Source organism: Monodelphis domestica, chromosome 4 (assembly GCF_027887165.1).
Source record: "Monodelphis domestica isolate mMonDom1 chromosome 4, mMonDom1.pri, whole genome shotgun sequence".
NCBI classification, from domain to species: Eukaryota; Metazoa; Chordata; class Mammalia; order Didelphimorphia; family Didelphidae; genus Monodelphis; species Monodelphis domestica.
The window spans coordinates 452,336,917-452,355,764 of record NC_077230.1 but is presented as its reverse complement, the minus strand read 5'-3'; the positions used below and the strand labels follow the sequence as shown (position 1 = coordinate 452,355,764).

The window sequence follows — 18,848 nt, the reverse complement described above, 5'->3', positions numbered from 1 at the left end:
TGTGTAAATGTATAGGGGCAGTTGTACTTATTTGACTTAAGTAAGAATTCTTACAGACCATGATCACTATTTTTTGGAATTGGGTGAGTTTTCTGTCACTTAAAAGATGGATTAGGCTCATTCTTTTTGGCTTCTGGAACAGAACTAATTCTAAAGAGTGGAAGCTAAGGATGACAGCAATGTGGTCTAGTGAGAAGAGTTGCAGATGGAGATTGTGTGGAGCCACTGGTGATTCCTCATCCTTAGGAGTGAAGGGTCTGGACAAGATGATTTTAGCACACTTTCCTGATGTAGTCCATATGCTAAGGAAGTTCATTTTGGTTTTATGTAAGGGAGAGGTTCCTGATAATTAGAGATTTCCATCAATAGAAAAGGATTTCTCATGGAAGAGAATTCTACATTGCTGATGACATTTAAGCAGAAAGGAAAGGAATAAACATTATTAAGTGCCTTGGAGTTGTACTAAGTGCATTATAAATATTACCTCATTTGATCCTCACATCAACCATATGAGAAAGGGATAATTATGGTCCCCATTCTACAGCTGGGGACACTGAGACACAAGTTAAGGATGAAGTAAGACAGGCAGGTAGGAAAGAAGAAAGAGGGCAAGAAAAAAATGAGGAAATAAGCATTTATTAAGCACCTACTATATTCCAGACACTGTGCTAAATGCTTTACAAATATAATTTAACAACAATAATAGCTAACATTAATATAGCACCTACTATGTTCCAGGCACTCTGCCTTAGAGCTTTACAATTGTTATCTCATTTGATCCTTAGGACAATCCTAGGAGGTATGTGCTGTTATTGTCCCTACTTTACAGTTAAGAAAACTAAAACAAGGAGTTCAGTGATTTGCTCAAGATTGCAAAGCTAGTAAATGTCTGGACGCTGGATCTGAACTAGGTCTTTCTGAGTCCAGGCGCAGCCCTGTATGGCAACTGAGTATTATAAATAGTCTCATTTTAGAGTTGAGGAAACTGAGGCAGGCAAAGACTAAATGATTTGTTCCAGGTCACATAGGTTTGAACTCATATATTTCTTCCTGATTTCATGCCCACCATTCTAGTTGCTGCACCCCGTAGCTGTCTCTTTGTGGTTGACCTCTGAGCATCCCTTCAAATCCTGAGATTCTGGGAGTTGGGATTTTAGCCCATCCTTTCCAAAATTTTGTTATTTCTCTACCTTCACTGGGGAACCAGAAAAGGACTGTACAAGACCAAGAGCTACCATATCTTTTTCATCTGTTTATGAGGGACCTTCCCTCTCCATTCCATCTTCCCTGCTTCCATTTAACCATGCATTGAACAGCTTTCAATGGAGACCTTCTTTGAAATTAGCTAAGATATTCCTGATATGATTGGCATGTCAGTGAAGTGGGATCTATATCAATGAAGAAAGGACCAGGACTGATGAAATCACAGATCTCCAGAATATCAAACATGGCATTGAGTTTAGAGAGGCTCCACAGGGAAACAGTATGAAATAACCCAGAGACAGAGATTCATAGATAATGGGTAAGAGAGAGCTTTTAAAGTATGGGAGCCATGAAGACCTCTGGGGGAGGAGGGAACTATGGGAAGATCAACAATTCCATGCCTTTCCACATACATTTGAGGTCTTTTATGTGAAAGTTTTGGGGTTACAAGTGACAATGAGATAATAATCTCCTCAAAAACTTTATATTCCATTGGGGTTGGGGTTATGTTGTTGATAAGTGTTTTTCTGTTGACTGACTCTTTGTGACCCCATTTGGGATTTTCTTGGCAGAGATACTAGAGTGGTTTGCTCTTTCCTTCTCTAGCTCATTTTACAGAGGAGGAAACTGAGGCAAACAGAGTTAAGTGACTTGTCAGTGCCACAAAGCTTCTAAGTGTCCACTTTGAACTCAGGAAGAGGCATGTGCAAACAATTAAATACAAAACATAGAGTAATTTTAAGAAAGAGTACTGATAACTATGTCAATCAGAAAAGGTTTCATATATGAGGTGGCATCTGAGTTTTATTTTTTTAAACCCATACCTTCTGTCTTGGAACCAATTCACAGAAGAGTGGTAAGAGCTAGGCAATGGGAGTGAGTGACTTGCCCAGGGTCACACAGCTCAGAAGTATCTGAGGGCAGATTTGAACCCAGGACCTCCCATCTCTGGATCTGGTTCTCAGTCCACTGAGCTACCCAGCTGCCCCCCTGAGTTGTATTTTGAAAGATGCTAGTATTGCCAATGTGGAGGGGAGGGGAAGTATATTCCAGAATGTGAGACCACTTGTATAAAGTCTGGAGATGAGAGATAGACTGCTCTGAGTAAGGAACAACTAGAAGGCCAGTTTGATTTTGAGAGAGTATAATGAAGTGAAATTATATAAAATAAGATTGGAAAAGTGGATGGGAACCATATTGTGACCTACTTTAATGCCAAGATGAGGAATTTATATTTTACCATAGAAGCAAGAGAATCAACATTTTTCATCAGGAAGATGACAAAATTATTGATGTGTTTTCAGAATATTGCTTTGGTGGCTTTGGGAAGGGTAGAAAAGAAGGGTCAAAGAGACTATTAGAATAGTCAAGTTGGTGAAAGCCTGAATTAGGGAGAGGATTGTATAAATAGAGAGAAGAGAGACACAGCAGATGTCATGGAGGTTGGATTGGCAATTCTTGGCAACTGATTGAATATCAAAGTAGAAGAGACAAGAGTCCATTGCAACTCCAAAGATGTGAACCCATTTGTTTGGAAGTATAGTAACATTAACAAAACAGGGAATTTAGAGGAAGGATGTTTAGGGAAATGTAGAGGAAGACCTTTCTAATTCAGGGAAAAGGGGAAGATTTTGTCCTTGGTGACCCACCTACACTTACTACTAAGGAGATGACTTAAATTCAACAAAATTCAATGAGTACTTATTAAGCACCTACTATGTGTTTAATACCTTCAAATATCCAATGTTCTGCGCTTCTTGGCTCAATGGGCTTTGCCTAGTAACACAGCTTGTGTCTAAGATGGGAACTGAATCCAATGCTGACTTCCTCATAAAGTTTAGATAAGACAGAGTTGTCCTAATGGAGCTTGGTGGAGGGGAAGGAGAATAGGTGGTGGCAAGAAAAGACGTATACATGGATGAAAAATAATACAGAGAAAGTTAAGAAATCACTATGTGAGGTTTATTGAGGCAGGTCTCACTGACCAAGATAGGGAGCTATGTTGGAAGGCCCCCTAAGACAAGAGGGTATTTGAGTTGGGTTTAAAAGCGTTAGTAGAATTCCACTGGCAAAGAGGAGGATATGTGGGATAGTCCAGTGATGAGGAATAGCAGGAAATGGAAGAGCAGAGAAATGGGAGAGCAGAGAGAATGTCTAGAAAAATCCTGGGTACTCAGTGTGGCTGGAACATAGAGGGAAGGAAGGAGAAAAGTATAGGCTAAGACTTGTAAAGGGGGCTATGTAGCACTTACTACCAAAGGTTCATCACTTAGCCTTTTGTACCTCAACTTCCAATTTGTAAACTAAGGATATTAACATTTATTCTACTACTTTGATAGCTTATAGAGAAAGGGACTGGATCAATGGTTTCATTGGCACAGGGAACTCCCTACTGAGGAAATTTCCTCCCCAAATGCAGGTTGGCACCTTTTCTACAACATATTATCATTAAGAGTTGATTAGAACACTAAGGGCACAATGACTTGCCCAGAGTCACACAGCCACTAGGTGCCAAAGGTGGGATTTATACCCAGATTCCTTTGGTTTTAGAGCCAGCCTGCTCTATACTATGCTACCATTACCCAGTGAGAATCAAATACCACACATAATGCATTGAAATCAGAAAATGCTATCTAAATATCTGCTCTCATCTATTATAATGACATCATTTGGAAATATCTCCAGGATTCTCTAAAGCCTACCTAATGACCAATTTCTTGGTTCCATCAATTTCTACAGATAAGAATTGGGGTAAATTAGCCTAGGAGGTGTCATCTAACTCTGCTATCCCATGCTATCCAGAAATTCATCAATTCCTTGGAAGGCTATTTAGAAAATAGTAGCATTTCCTGACATTCATACAGGTCTCTAAAGTTTTCACAGCACTTTACCATAACATTTGATTCTCCCCCAAACCCTGCAATGTATGTCACAGAACCACTGGCTCATAGATTTAGAGCTGGAAGAGATCCTAGATGTCCTCTAGTTTGCCCCCCACCAATTTTACAAAAGACTACTATGACTCAAGGAGGTTAAATGATTTGCCTAAAGTCATACAGCTCGAATCTGAGGTGGGATTTGAACCCAGTGCTGATTTTCTAACTAAAGCTTGATCCACTCCACCATATTGCCCATTTTACAACTAAGGAAACAGACTCTCAAAAAGTTATGTGATTTTCTCTTGGTCATGAACATAGTGGGTATCAGAAGCAGGATTCAAATCCTTTTTATGCTTTGGCCAGTATTGAGAGACACATCCAATTCTTTCTTTCTGTTGGCTTTTCTTATGTACATATACATGCATTATTATTATTTTTTTTTTGCTGCAGGCTCCCATTGTACCCTTGAGCTCATCATTTCCCTTCTAGGTGGTGCCTCCTCAAACATGTCTGGTCCCTGGGCACAGATACATCCCACAGACCCTGCTGAAAGCCTGATTGGGAGCAACCAGAGTTCTGTGGTGGAATTTGTCCTCTTGGGTTTTTCCCATGTTCCCAGGCTGAAGCTAGTCCTCTTTGTGTTGTTTCTGGGAATGTTTCTAATCACGATACTGGGAAATGGTCTCATTGTACTCCTGTCTCTGGTGGACACTGCCCTCCACACACCTATGTACTTTTTCCTCCGGAATTTGGCCCTGGTGGAGATCTGCTTCTCTTTGGACATTGTGCCCAGGATGCTAGAAAGCCTGGTGGCTGGTAGGGGCATCTCCCTGTCAGGCTGTGCCCTCCAGCTCTTTCTCCTTCTTTCCTGTGTCACATCAGAGTGTTTCCTCCTGACAGTGATGGCCTATGACCGCTATGTGGCCATCTGCCACCCACTGCACTATGGGGTCCTCATGAGTCAGCAGCTCTGTCACCTCCTGGCTGGGGCATGCTGGGTGGCAGGCATCCCTGTTTCCCTGCTCTTCACCATTTGGCTCTTTCGCTTCCCGTTTTGTGGGCCCCGAGGGGTTCGCCACTTCCTCTGTGATGTGGCACCACTCTTGAGGCTGGTGTGTGCTGACACTTCTGTCTTTGAAGCCTACATCCGGGTAGCTACAGTTCTTGTTCTAATGGTCCCCTTCTCCCTCATCACTGTGTCCTATGGCCGTGTGCTGGCTGCTGTTGTACGCATGCCTTCAGCCACTGGGCGCCATAAGGCCCTCTCTACATGTGCTTCCCATTTTCTTGTGGTGGCCCTATTCTATGGCACTGCTTGTGTCATCCACCTCCAGCCCAAGTCCACCTACTCTCCTGAGAGCAAGCAAGTTGTGTCCCTGTCCTACACCCTTGTCACTCCCATGCTCAACCCCATCATCTACAGTCTGAGGAACAAGGAGGTGAAAGCTGCTCTCTGGAGGATTTTAGGCAGAAAAAAAGGGAGTGTCTAGATGGCCTGAAATCCATTGTCTGTTATAGGTTATAACTCATGATGGTAGAGTGGGACCACCGAGAGCCAACATTAGGAGGCTGTGGGCAATGGAACTGCTTTCCAGGATCATCATTGAGTCATAGACTTCTCGAACAGGATGGAACCAGGGAGAATCTAGTCCAACCCGACCTGGAACAACCCCCTCCTACAGTATTCCAAGGTGTTGGTCATATAACCACTGGAAGACCTCTTGTGATTTAGAACACACCATTTTTTGGTATCTGATATCAAACCCATCCTTATATCAGGGACCCTTACAACATGAAAGGAGACTTCTTATTTCATTGGTTCATTTCCTACTCCTAGAAAATTTAGAGAAATCCTTACCAGAAACCTCTCATCAAAACGATTTCTAGTGAGTGGTTGGTGTTGTTCTTGACTTGTGTCTGACTCTTTGTGACTTGTATATTTTCCTCCTTAGCCTCTGTGGCTCTCTATGGCTTTGAGGAATGAGTATAAAAGGTTTGACATTCAAAACTTCCCATGACTCATCCCCTTCCTCCCTTTCCAGACTTGTTACATCTTACTCTTTGTGCCTTTAAAAATGGTCCCTGCACATGACATTCTATCTCTATCTTTGTGTCATTGAAAAACCTGTGCCTTGTTCTTGGAAGAGAAGCTAGGTGGAGCCCTGGATAGAGCATTCGGCCTGGAGTTAAGAAGACTTGAGTTCAACAAAAACTAGCTGCGTGGCTCTGGGCAAGTATTTAACCCCATTTGTCTTCATTTCCTTGCCTATAAAATGAGTTGGAGAAGAAAATGGCAGACCACTCAGGGATCTTTGCAAAGAAAATCCCAAATGGGGTCTCAACACGTTGGATGACTGAAATGACTGAACAATGACGATGACATATGTTTTATGAGTAATATTTGTGTGTACATATGTATATGTCCATGTGTGTATATATATGTATGGGTGTGTAAATATATGTATATATAATTATATAACTGAGGGATAAAAAATTAAGCCTCTTTATGTAGGTTTATATGACTTGATTTTTCATTTCTCAGTCACGTTTCAAGTTTTGTTTCTAAGTACTATAGATTATGATAAGGGGGAGTTAAAAGACTACTACATCCAAAGATAGCTTCCTTCCAGACCTAAAATTCCAAGTAGTGGTTAATTCCTTCCAGACCTAAAATTCCCAGTAAAAATTAAAATTATATCTCAAATATAGTAAAAACTATATTTTAGAGGTTTATTAAATGATCATTAGAAATCAAGGAATAAAGAGGATACAAAATAAAAACCACGTGTCCATGGCTGATTAGCCATGTCAAAATCCCCACCGTACCACCATCACTGCTGGCTGTAGCCAAAAGAGGAGGAGTAGGACTGCCCCCTGGATATTTATTCTCTGTCTACAGGAAGTAGTAATGAGAGAGTCAGTGGGCTCTCGAGAAATGTAGTTCCCCTTTAGGGTAACAGATTTTCAATTATACAGTGGAACATTCCCCTCTGTGTGTGAAAAGATATTCATTATGTAATCAATAAAATATTGGATCTAATAGGATTTCATAATAATTTTTGACATAGAGCATTAGAAAAAACCATGATCCAAGAGTTGGATGACACAATCCTGGCTTTCAAATTACTGAGGGTGTGATGCTAGACAAGGTACTAATCTTTCACCTCCTGCCTCACAGTTTGGTTTGAGGGAAGGGTTTTCTAACTCTTAAAGTACTTTGGACATCCAAATGGTATTAGACTTGTAAAGGGGAAAAAACAAACAAACAAGTAAAAGATACACAAGTCAAGAGGTTTTATTTGTTAAACAAGGAGAAAAAGAGTAACCATTTCATTCCTATATGTATCAGCCTTTCATTTTTACATATCTAAAAGGGAAATAAATTAAACAGTAGTGGATGTCAAGGATGGTACAGTTTTGTTTTTTCTGTTTAGATCCTCAAATACTGAGGTCTATCTATATTCTAAAACATTTTGCCTCACAAGGATCCTCAAGTGTTTGTCTTCTTAGTTCTCAGTGTCAGAGTTGTCCTTCGAAGAGTCAGTCATCCCTTCTTTTCATCTTGGAGGATATAATCTAATAATTCATAACTGTAGGAGCCCCCATACATGCATTGGTTAGAATATCCAGTTGTCAAATGATCAGAGAATGAAGTTTTATAGAATCAGAGATTTAGAGCTAAAAGGTTCCTTCAAGGATATCGAATTCAAACTTCTCATTTTCAAGATTTAGCTCCAAAGGCATTATATGACTTCTCTAATATTACCATGGTCATACTGGTAGAGGCAAATTTGAATTCAGTTGTATTTTAATCCAGAAGGGGATTCTTTCCATGGGATGAGGTTATCTCCCATCTTAAAAAAAAAAAAGATGGTACTAATATGTTATCTTTATTAGGGTGAGAGTCAAAGATAGATAGAAATCGCATGATGGGATTTCCTCAGTTTTCCATTATCCATAGCAATGCTATGGTGAATAAATATTCTAGATGTTTGAATGTGGATATCAAAGGATCAGCCCCTCTCAATTAGTTCACATAAAAAATATGATTCCCAAATGTTTTACTGTGAATATAAAGCAGTATTTCTTGGATCTTGATATATAGTGTCCAAGGTATATTGTGAACTGGACTGATGGATAAGATTGATCTCATAGATATATGTGTGTGTGTGTACATATATATATATATATGCACAAACAAATGCTCATTTAATATATTTTATTCACAATCCCATCATTTGAGAAGTGTGCTCTCAGAGATCAAGTCCATAGCCACTCCCTCACCCTTGAGAAGTCAACTTGGAAGTATGTGACCTGAAGCACATTTGACTAAGGGAGCAGATCTAATGACCTGGAGTGTTTATATATGCTTTGCCTTGTTTATTCTCTTCCCTCTGGCTGGCAACATGAGAATAGCCCCTTGGCATTGCCCCAGGATTCTTTTCTATTGGCTGGCCATAGGACCAATGTCCTGATTTTACTCAGTCTCCTAGATCTGCCCTAACTGGATTTCAGCAGAGGTGTAGAGGGCTACTTGGCTAGGAGTTGGGAAGCCCATGGGGCCACATGTTCAGGATGAACCTGGGATCTAGGACACTTGCCATTGTTTGTCACTTAACAATAGCCAGCATTTTATAGCATAAGGTTTGCAGAAAACTTTACATATGTTACTTGATTCTCACAACACCCTATTCACTTGATAGTGTTATAAACTTTGTATGGATGAAGAAACTGAGGCTGAAAAAGGTGGAACAGTTTGCTCAGGATTGCCTGGCTAATGTCTGAGTTAGAATTTAATTTCAGGATTTCCCATTTCCAAGGCCAATAATTTTATTCACTGAGGCTCCACCCACTTTCCAGGGATAAAGATGTTCCTTACATATTTAGGATTATTGCAGAAGATTGTTTTCACTACACGGGAGTTGGCTTTTGAAAAATTAAATTAATAAATAATTGAGTTAATATGATATCTGACACAATTTTGAAAATTGCCTTATTTGTTTACATAATGAATAATTTAACTGTTATGTGATTTCTAGATTCGTTATTGATTTGATTATTTCATGATGTGGCAGACATGCTACATTCAATCTCTCTCATAAAGAAAATCATTTGTTTTGTAGAGTTTAGTCTTTCCAGCATCTTATGTCCAATATCTAAGGTGAGATTTGAGGATGTATCAGGTTTGTTAATAAGACTTTAGAGACCACCTAGTGCAAACAACTAATTTTATAGAGGAGGGAACTTAGGCGAAATGCCACATGTTCACATTAGTAAATGGTAGGATGAAAAGAACTGAACTATATCACAGTGTTCATGAAAACCTCTTCGTCTCTTGCCAACCTCAGTTTTCTCCTCCAAAAAATGGGTATTCAACTTTACATTACCTACTTCCTTGGATTACTGTACAAAACAAAACAAAACCAACACTTATAACCTTGAGTACACCAGAGGAATATGAGAAACCACTACCAAACTAGCCTAAACTTGAAGTCTTCATTTCCTCATCAAACCCTGACCATCAGACTTCCAACACTAGCCTTTAACTGAACAAGCTCTTCCCAAAGTTACTAATGATCTCCTAGGTGCTCAATTTCTTTGCCTTTAATGTTCTCCTTCTCCATCTCCACCTTTTAGTTTCCCTCAAAGCTCAGACCAGTGATCACCTTCTTCTCCCTCCATCTTCTCACCAAAAGAAAGTTAGCCTTTATTTTCTTAGTCAATATTTTGTTTATATGAATACACAAAAGCAACCGAGTGGTGCAGTGGACAGAGAGATAAACATAGACTTGGGAAGATTCAGGAGTGTATTGAAGACAGCTGCCACTGGAATCAGAAAAACTGATTGTTAAATTTTCAGTGTAAACTTCTATAACTTAGAAACTGGAACATACTACAAATCACTTTGATTTGTGATTTTGTTCATTTTCTAGATTCAGGAAAGTGATGGAGAAAATGTAAATGATGCAGATACATCTACCAGTGCATCCTTTCAAAGATCCGAGTTTGAATTCTGCCTCAGGTACTTACTAGGTTTATATTCCTGGGGAAATCACTTATGCTCTCTCAATCTCAGTTTTCTCATCTTTAAAACTGGAATAAAAAGAATAACTACCTTATATGGTTGTTGTGTGGGTCAAATAACTTAATGTATATAAAATGTTTTTCAAATATTAAAGTGTCATAAATGCTGGCTCATATTATTACGTGTTGTCTTTTTGACTCTATTATATGCAGCTCCTTAAAGGCAAAGATTTTCTTTTTTGTCTTTCAACCCCTCTGTGCCTGACTCCTTATTTCCTCCAGAATTAACTATAAAATTATCTTTTTGACTTTTAAAACCTTTTGTCACAACTTGGTGTCTTCCTATCTATCCAGTCTTCTTCCCCATTTCTGTCCTTCATGTATTCTAAGATCTAATGACACAAGCTTTCTTATTGTTCCTTTCACAGAACATTCCATCTCCTGCTTCCAGTCATTTTTTTTCTGACTGTCCGCCAAGCCTGGCACTCTTTCCATACTCTTCTCCTGGCTTCTCTGGCCTCCTCCCAAGTCCACCTAAAATCAGACTATCTATTGGAATCCTTTATCAGTTCTTCTTCATATTAATGCCTTCTATCTGTTGATTACTTCCATTTCTTCCTGTCTATAGCTTGTTTCTACATAGTGATTTCCAGGTCGTTTCCCCAATAAGACGATGAGTTCTTTAAGGGAAGGAACTTATTTTGTTTTTCTTTGTATCCCCAGTGTTTAGCATAGTTCCTGGTCTATAGAAGGTGCCTAATAAATTGATTGATTGACTGGCACCAAATAATCACTTAAATGATTCTGATTGATTAGTTAATGACCTTTTCTGCCTCCTCATTCTGCTTAATTTTGGGGGGCAATTTTGTGTCAACCTCTTCCCAATGTTATTCAACACCTAGAATTTTATGCATCACCTACATCATGCTGGAAATGGGGATACAAAGACAAAAAGAAACATCATTACCTGTCTTAAAGAGCTTATGTCCTACTGGAGAAACAATATGCATGCAGAAAAAGATCCAGTATTTACAACATAATTTCAAAATGATCTTGGAGGAGAGAACACTAAGAATTAGGGAAATCAAAGAAGACCTCTTGTAGGAAGTGATACAGAGCTGAACCACTGGGATAAAAGTAGGGCAAGGTGAGGAGGGAATACATTTCTTGGCTAGATGACAGTATAAAGGTAGGAAAGTTACAGGTAATCATAGGATCATTGATTCAGAGTTGAAAGGTTCTTCATCTAGTCTAACCCTCTCATTTTGCAGGTAAAAAACTGAGACCTGGGTACCTTAAATAATGTACCCAAAATGTAGTGACTGAGACATGATTTGAATCCAAGTCTTTATTCTACTCCAAGCTAAAGTCATTGCTTTTTCTATTGTATCTGTCATCCATATCTATAAGGTGGAACAGTCCAGTATGATGGATTTTTGATGTTAAACAGCATTTTTAGTGGATCCTGAAATAACAGGAAGCCAGTCAAGTTTCTTGAGTGAAGGAATGACATGGTTACATTTATACTTCAGGAATATCAATCTGATGGCTTTGTGGGGCATGAATTGGTGAGGACGATGATTGGATGTGCTGCAAAGCTTTAGGAGATGATATTAGTAAGAGTTTCAAGGAGGACTGATGAAGGCCTGAATTATAATGGCCCTTTCACATTGTCCATGTTCATGAATAGAGAGAAGAGGACATATGTGAGGGATGTTGTAGAGATTGAATCAATAAGACTTGGCGACTAATGCCAACATTGACTCCAAATTTGTAATCGTGAGTTAGAAGGGTGATGATTCCTTTGACATGAATAGAGAAGTTAGAAGGAAGAGAATAAAGAGGAGGGGTGGGTTTAGGAGTAAAGGGAATTTTGTTCTTGATAAGATGATGAGTTAGAGATGTCTATGGGCATAGGAAATGTAGTATATGTCGCATATAGGCATAGGCAGTCGAAATGTGGTATTTGGTGATGTGGGATTGGAGTTTGGGGAAATGTGAGGGTAAGATGGGTAGATTTGGGAATCTTCAGCCTATGGATAATCTTTAAATCCATGAGAGTTGATGAGTTCACTGAAATATTATTTAAATAGAAAAAGGTATCCGAAGTCTTAGATTATAGTCAAATTTAAAGGGTGGGATCTGTATGATGTAATCCCACAAAAGATGATAAGGAGGAATCATAAGAGAGATAAAAGAAGACCAGAATGACAGATCCTGGATACCTTCTCATTCCTTTCCTTACATGACACTGTTCTCTCCTGTTCCTTTTCCTACCTGCCTGATCATTCTTTTTCTATAACCTTTGTTGAATCACCATTCATTTCCTGCACACTAGTCATGGGGTTAGCCCATCTGTTCACAGGTGTCAACCCTATCATTTAGTTAAGGGAAGTCCACTCCAGGCATGTGATGGCTTCTCCTGGCAGAAGGGGCAGATGAGAACAAATTGTCCAGATAGCCATGAAGATGGTGGAATTGGGTGCTGTGATGCACTTAGAGTTTGGTCAGATATGGAAGATGCCAAGGTCATCCCCTTCATCCTAAGTCATCACAGTCATCCTGACTTTTGGCTTGCCAATGGTCTTTGATGACATTGGAAGAAAGTGAAGCCAAGGGATTTGTGCAACTCTGCCTAACAAAACTAATTCATGAAGAAGTCAAGATATCATCCCATGATGTCATTTTGATCCTCTTTCAATATGAAGTACAAATAGTCATGTACAACCAATTAGTCATGGCTATTTCCCAAGGTTCTGGCCTGGGCCTTCTTTCTCTCTTCTCCTTTGATCATCTAATCTAAAACCATAGATTCAGTTTCAGCTCTATGAAGATGGTTCCAACATCTCTACACATCTAGCCTTTCTAGAACTTTAGCCTCATATCAGGATTATTCCTTGGAAATCTTCACCAAAACATTCCATCAACATCTCAAACATACACCAAAAGGTAATCATTAATTTCCCTCCTAAACCCCCCCTTCTGTTTCTTTTGGGGATATAATATCTCCCTAATCAAGATGGTTCATTACCTCACAGTCATCCTTGTCCCTGTCCCTTACCCTCTAAATCTAATTTCTTGGCAAGTCTACCTCTGCAAACACTTTCCCCCACTCTTTCCTACCCCCTTCTAAAATCCTGACCACCATATTCTAGGCCATTATTATCACATGCCTGAACTATTTTAATAGCTTCTTAATCTGTGAAGAGACTGTTCATCACTCAAGGATCCATTTTCATCTTGGCCACCATCATAATCTTTCTAGAGCTCAAATCAGATAATGTCATTCTTCTTTTAAAACCTTCAGTAGCTTTCTATTACCTTTAAGATTAAAAAAAAAAAAGAAATCCTCAGCTTTGGACTGGTAAGAAATGTATCTGGCTGCAACCTACATTTCCAGCCTTTATTTACCTCCTCTTAACAAATGCTCTGTTCATTGAATTAATTGGACTTTGTGCCTTCATGCATTGGCATAAGGCATATGCTATGTCATAGAGATTTTTAGATTTCTTTTTCATAAAGGTCTACTTCATTATGGATGGGTAGTACATTTAACACTTTAAATTAAAATAATTTAAAGAATTATTAAATTAATTATTAATGATTAATATACTCAAATTTTAATTATATTTTATAAATTTATTATATATAATATATAAAAATAGTTATTAGAAATAGAAATTAATTATAAAGTTACTTAATTAAAATTAAAATTTAAATTAGAATCTTAAATAATTTTAAATTAAATTCAAAAATAAAATTTAAGATATTTTAAAATTTAAATTAAAAAATTAAAATATATGCTTTTAAATAATGTATAGATGACTGTGGTTCTGCGGCATTGGGGAATAGATAATCATTTTAACTAGAAACCAACAAGTGACTGTCTAAATATTTAAAATATGGCTCTTGTTTGGACCATCTCTTGCTTAGATCATCCCTCTTGGGGAAAAAAAAACCCTACTGGTCCCATTGGAAATGTATTTTAAGGCCAAATTAGATTTTTAGAAGCATCCAATCCCTTCTTTTCTCCATATTTAAGAATTCTTTTGTTCCTTCAAAGTTCACGAATGGCACCTCTTCCTAATAGGTTTCTTCTTCTCAATGGTCAATGTTCTCTTCTACTGAGGCAACTGTTGACATAGTGAATAGAGTGCTAAGCATGGAATCAGAAAACCTGAGTTCAAATCTAGCCTTAGGTACTTACTAGCTTAGTGAACCTGGACAGGTTGCTTTAATAGTTTCTTCTAATTGTAAAATGAGAATAATAATAGTATTTATCTCCTAGTGCTGTTATTAGGATCAAAATGCATTGAACATAATCAGTACTTAATAAATGCATTTTCCTTCCTTCTCAGAAATATTTATTGCTTGTATAAATATTATATCCTCAATGTGATATAAACTACTTGAAGCCAATGAATACTCATTCTTTCATTCATTCATTGGTATTTATTCATTAATTCATTTCTTCCTTTATTCCTTGCCTTTTCCTCCAGAGTTCTTGGCTTCATGATTAAAAATGTTTCTTGGGCTTAAGAATGTTTTTATATTTGTCTACAGACAGTCTCAAAACTAGAGGGGACTAAATGTCACCATTAGGAGTATTATCAAGACTGCTCTTTTATTGCTCTCCCAAAGCAATCATGTTGCTTCTTTGATGGCAGTGATTTTTTCTGCTGTTGTTCAGTTTTTTTTCAGTCATGCCTAACTCTTTGTGACTCCATTTAGAATTTTCTTGGCAAAGATAATGGAGTTGTTTGTCATTTTTTCTTCTAGCTCATTTTACAAATGAGGAAACCGAGGCAACCAGGATTAAGGAAATTGCCCAGTATCACACATCTAGTAAATGATCTTTAGATTCCTTATAATTCAATTACACAAGCACTATGGAAATACCATTTTAAAATGATGGATATTTTTGTAATGGTAATTCAGGCAATCATGGGATCTACCACCCAATCCTGCCCTATTTGTTGGACTAAAACCTGAAGAGACCATTCAATGGAATATTCATGGAGATGGTCTTGAATCCTGGTGTCTTCTTCTGACCATATGGGCTCTGACTTGGTGTTGAAGGACTCAAAATTTGGATCGATACAGTAATGTCTTATAGATGCCCAAGGACTTGAGTTTCAGGGTGATGAAAGTCATGGTAGGGTTGATGCCTGAGTATAAGCAGGTGTTATATTTGATTAGGTCAAAATAAGCAATTTGAATAATACTTCACATGGAAAATGACAGATCATCTCATTAAACCAAATGTTATAAATAACATTCTCTGGAGACTGTATATTAATTTATGATTATTTACTAGTAAAGGTATGCGTGAGAGAGAGACAGAGACAGAGACAGAGAAAGACAGAGTTAGAGAGACAGAAAGAGAGAGGGAGAGAGAGAAAGGGAAGGAGAGAAAGAGAGAAAAGGAGAGAAAGATTACATGAACACATGACCACTCCTTATTAATCTGTATGCCATGTTATCCCACTCTGTTCTCAAGAGTCTCAGTCCAAAAGAGAATGAGTGCCAGCTCAGTCCCATTTCTTATAAGGCTAATGACATCATTCCATCTTCATCTCTCTGATTGGACAGATTTGACTTCACTCTGGGTCAGAGCCCAGTCTTTTGGATGCAAAAAGTCACGTGGCACTTGAGAACAGCCTCTTCTGGAAGCCAGGTAGCTATGAAGATGTTTGGCATCCTCCCATAGTATGTTGTGTGTATCCAATCAAAGAGTGGAGCTGATATCAGTCAAAATGGATTTTCAAATGGAATAAGAGGTTTCAATTTATATTAAACACAGAAATTACACTATTTACCCTCCTTTTTAATCAATCAATCAAATATTTTATTCAGAACTTGACAAATACTGAATAAAATAAATCATAATAAATAAAATTAATAAAACTAAAATAAAAAATAAATACTTGGAACATTTCCAAGTCTGCAGAAGATAATTGCTTATCTCAAAAATATAATTATTCTTTGCATAATAGTTAGTATTTATTTTGCACTTTATGATACACAAAACATTTTACATACATTATTAGTCTCATTTGATTCTCATAACAACCCTGGAGGTAGGAGTTATTATTGTCATCATTTTTATGGGAGAGGAAACTGAGACAGACAGAGGTGAAGTGACTTGCCCAGGGTCACACAGCTAATAAATATCTGAGGCAGAATTATGAACTTGAATCTTATTGACTCCAAGTCTAACACTCCATCCACTGTGCCACCTAGCTGTATTTTTTAGCCTCCTACACAAAACACCTTCATCTTTCCTTGGCCATAAATATCCTAGAGCCATGTTGACGAAGATGTGGCACAAGTGCCTTGGCATGATGGAGGGAATACTTCTCTTTCCCTCTCCATAGTGCCAGAGAACAATTTTCAAATGCCCCTCCCCTCCCTCCAGCATTGCAATATGAAGACTTCCTTCATCCCCTTTCTGGGGTAATGTGGGGGCAAAGGGGGCGCTCACAGGCAGCTTGAATATGCAGTTTGGGCATGTGATCCCTAAAAGTTTCACCAGCACTGTCCTAGAGGAACAAAATCAGGAGAAATAAAAGATTCACTAACTAGCAGTTCTTTTAAAATTTTTATTTATTAAACAACAACAAGCAGGCCAGAGAGAAACACAAGCTGCTTGGCTGGCCAATTGGGAGAGCAAGAGCCTAAGGCTGCCTGGCCAGCCAGCACTCTCAGCTCCCTCCTCAGTGAACAGTTCAGCAAGTCCAGAGCCAAACTGTGCAGCTTCCTCCTATGTCCAAGGTTGTTGGAAAAGCTTGACTTCCTGCCACCTCCATCAATTTATGTTATTCATGATGTCCCTTTCTAGGGCTTCTCTGTTTGGAAGACTAAGACCTCAATCAGGTCAAGAGGTGGGTCTTCTGGACACCAAGACACAAAAGTGGCGATCTAGAATGACTGTGTGGTCCACATGGGCTCTTCCCCACATGACACCTGTCTAGCTGATGGAATTGCTTCGCTATCCAAAGGAGTTTTTGCTTATAGATAAACAAGGAGCTGATCTCTGCTCTGGACACAGAAGGGAGGACCCAACATAGCTTCCAGGTGGAACAGTGTGAGCTTCAGCCCTAAAACAAAGCATTTGAGCTTTAAAAATTAAAACTATTTTTTGAGGAGGCAAAAAATAGTGGACATAAATTAATATGAGTTTTCCACATTTCTCTCTCTGATTCATTGGGAGACATGGTTTCCCCAGTAAATCATTCCATATGTGATATCTATACATTTCAGGATGCATAAAGGACCCATATTTTTCATGGAGGATCTATCTATGCTTGGCTGTTTCTTAATGTATTAAAATGATTGATAAAGGTAGGTATGTGGCTTAATGGATTGAGAGCCAGGCCTAGACATAGGACATCATGGGTTCAAATCTGATCTCAGACATGTCTTAGCTAGGTGACCCTGGACAAGTCACTTAACCCTGTTGCCTAGCCATTACCACTCTTCTGCCATGGAACCGGTACCTAGTATTGATTCTAAGATGGAAGTAAGGGTTTAAAATAATGATTGAGAGATACATTGATTGAGGGTCACTGGGGTACTCCTCTTTTTGACACAAGAGTTTTACAAACAAAATATCGTATTGGCCAAAGGAAATGGATGAACCAAACCCCCAGGTTCAGTTCATTAGATCCAGGAGCTCATTCCACATCTCATGATGTATCTGTCTGATTTCTGGGGGCATCTTCTATTGCTGTCATCTTCTTAGACCATCTGGAGTCATTTCTCTGGCAAATTCCATCTAGCAATTCTCATAGAGGCACAGGTATGCCTCTACCCTTTTCAGTTTTTGAGCTCCCCAATCTCTAGTCAATTAGCCAATCAGTATTTATTAAGTGCCTACTATGTGTCAGGCACTGTGCTTAGCCATTGGGGACATAAATACAAAAAAAAAGAAATTCAGTCTTTTCCTTCAAGGAGCTTATAATAAAAAAAAACCCAACAAATCTCTTACTTTCCATCTTAGAATCAATACTGTTTCACACATCTAGGAAGTGTCTGAGTCCAGATTTGAACTTGGGACCTCCCATCTCTAAGGCTGGCTGACCATCCTCTGAGTCACCCAGTTTCCCACAAGGAGCTTCCAATCTTAATCAAAAGAAGCCAAAAAGTGGGGAGAGAAGTCATGGTAAGGGTTTAAAAAACAATGGGCAAAGATGGTGAGGCAGGCACACAGAGTGAGGCTCAGCATGTTGGAAGTAAGGGCACTGGGGCTACAGAGGGAGGAGAGACTCATAGTCCACACCAGCCAGAAGCTGCTGCAAGGCTCCTGAGTGCAAGACAACTAGACTACGACGTGATGGGGAAATGTTTAACAAAGTAAATAAGAGTAAAATGCAATCTAGATGATGTTAACATGGGCTTCTCCAAGGCAATGTATGATCTCTAGGGATTCATTTCTATTTGAGTTTGAGTGACAACAGCATTTAAAAACCAAAATACACATGGTCAAGGCCATCAAAGAAATGGTTCTAATTTGTGCTTATTGATGAAGTTGTGGGACTGTAGATATTGAGCTGGAGTGAGTCTCAGATCTTCTAGGTTTGCCCCTTCATTTTATAAATGAAGTCACTGAGGCCCACACAGGATAAGTGACTCACCCAAGGTCATGCAGATGTAGCAGAACCAGGATTCTAGGGCTGATCTTTGACTCCAGATGGACAGTACTTTCCACTGTAGTGAGGTCATAACTCATTTTTAGGGCAA

At 38.7% G+C, this 18,848-nt stretch overlaps 1 protein-coding gene across 1 annotated transcript; it reads left to right on the top strand.

Moving 5' to 3' along the window:
* The first annotated feature begins 4,467 nt into the window (after window positions 1-4,467).
* On the top strand, window positions 4,468-6,021 carry LOC100014110 (olfactory receptor 10A7-like). Its single transcript, XM_001368406.3, has one exon. The coding sequence runs from the start codon at window positions 4,490-4,492 to the stop codon at window positions 5,570-5,572; it is 1,083 nt and encodes a 360-aa protein (XP_001368443.3). The 5' UTR covers window positions 4,468-4,489; the 3' UTR covers window positions 5,573-6,021.
* Window positions 6,022-18,848: the final 12,827 nt, after the last annotated feature.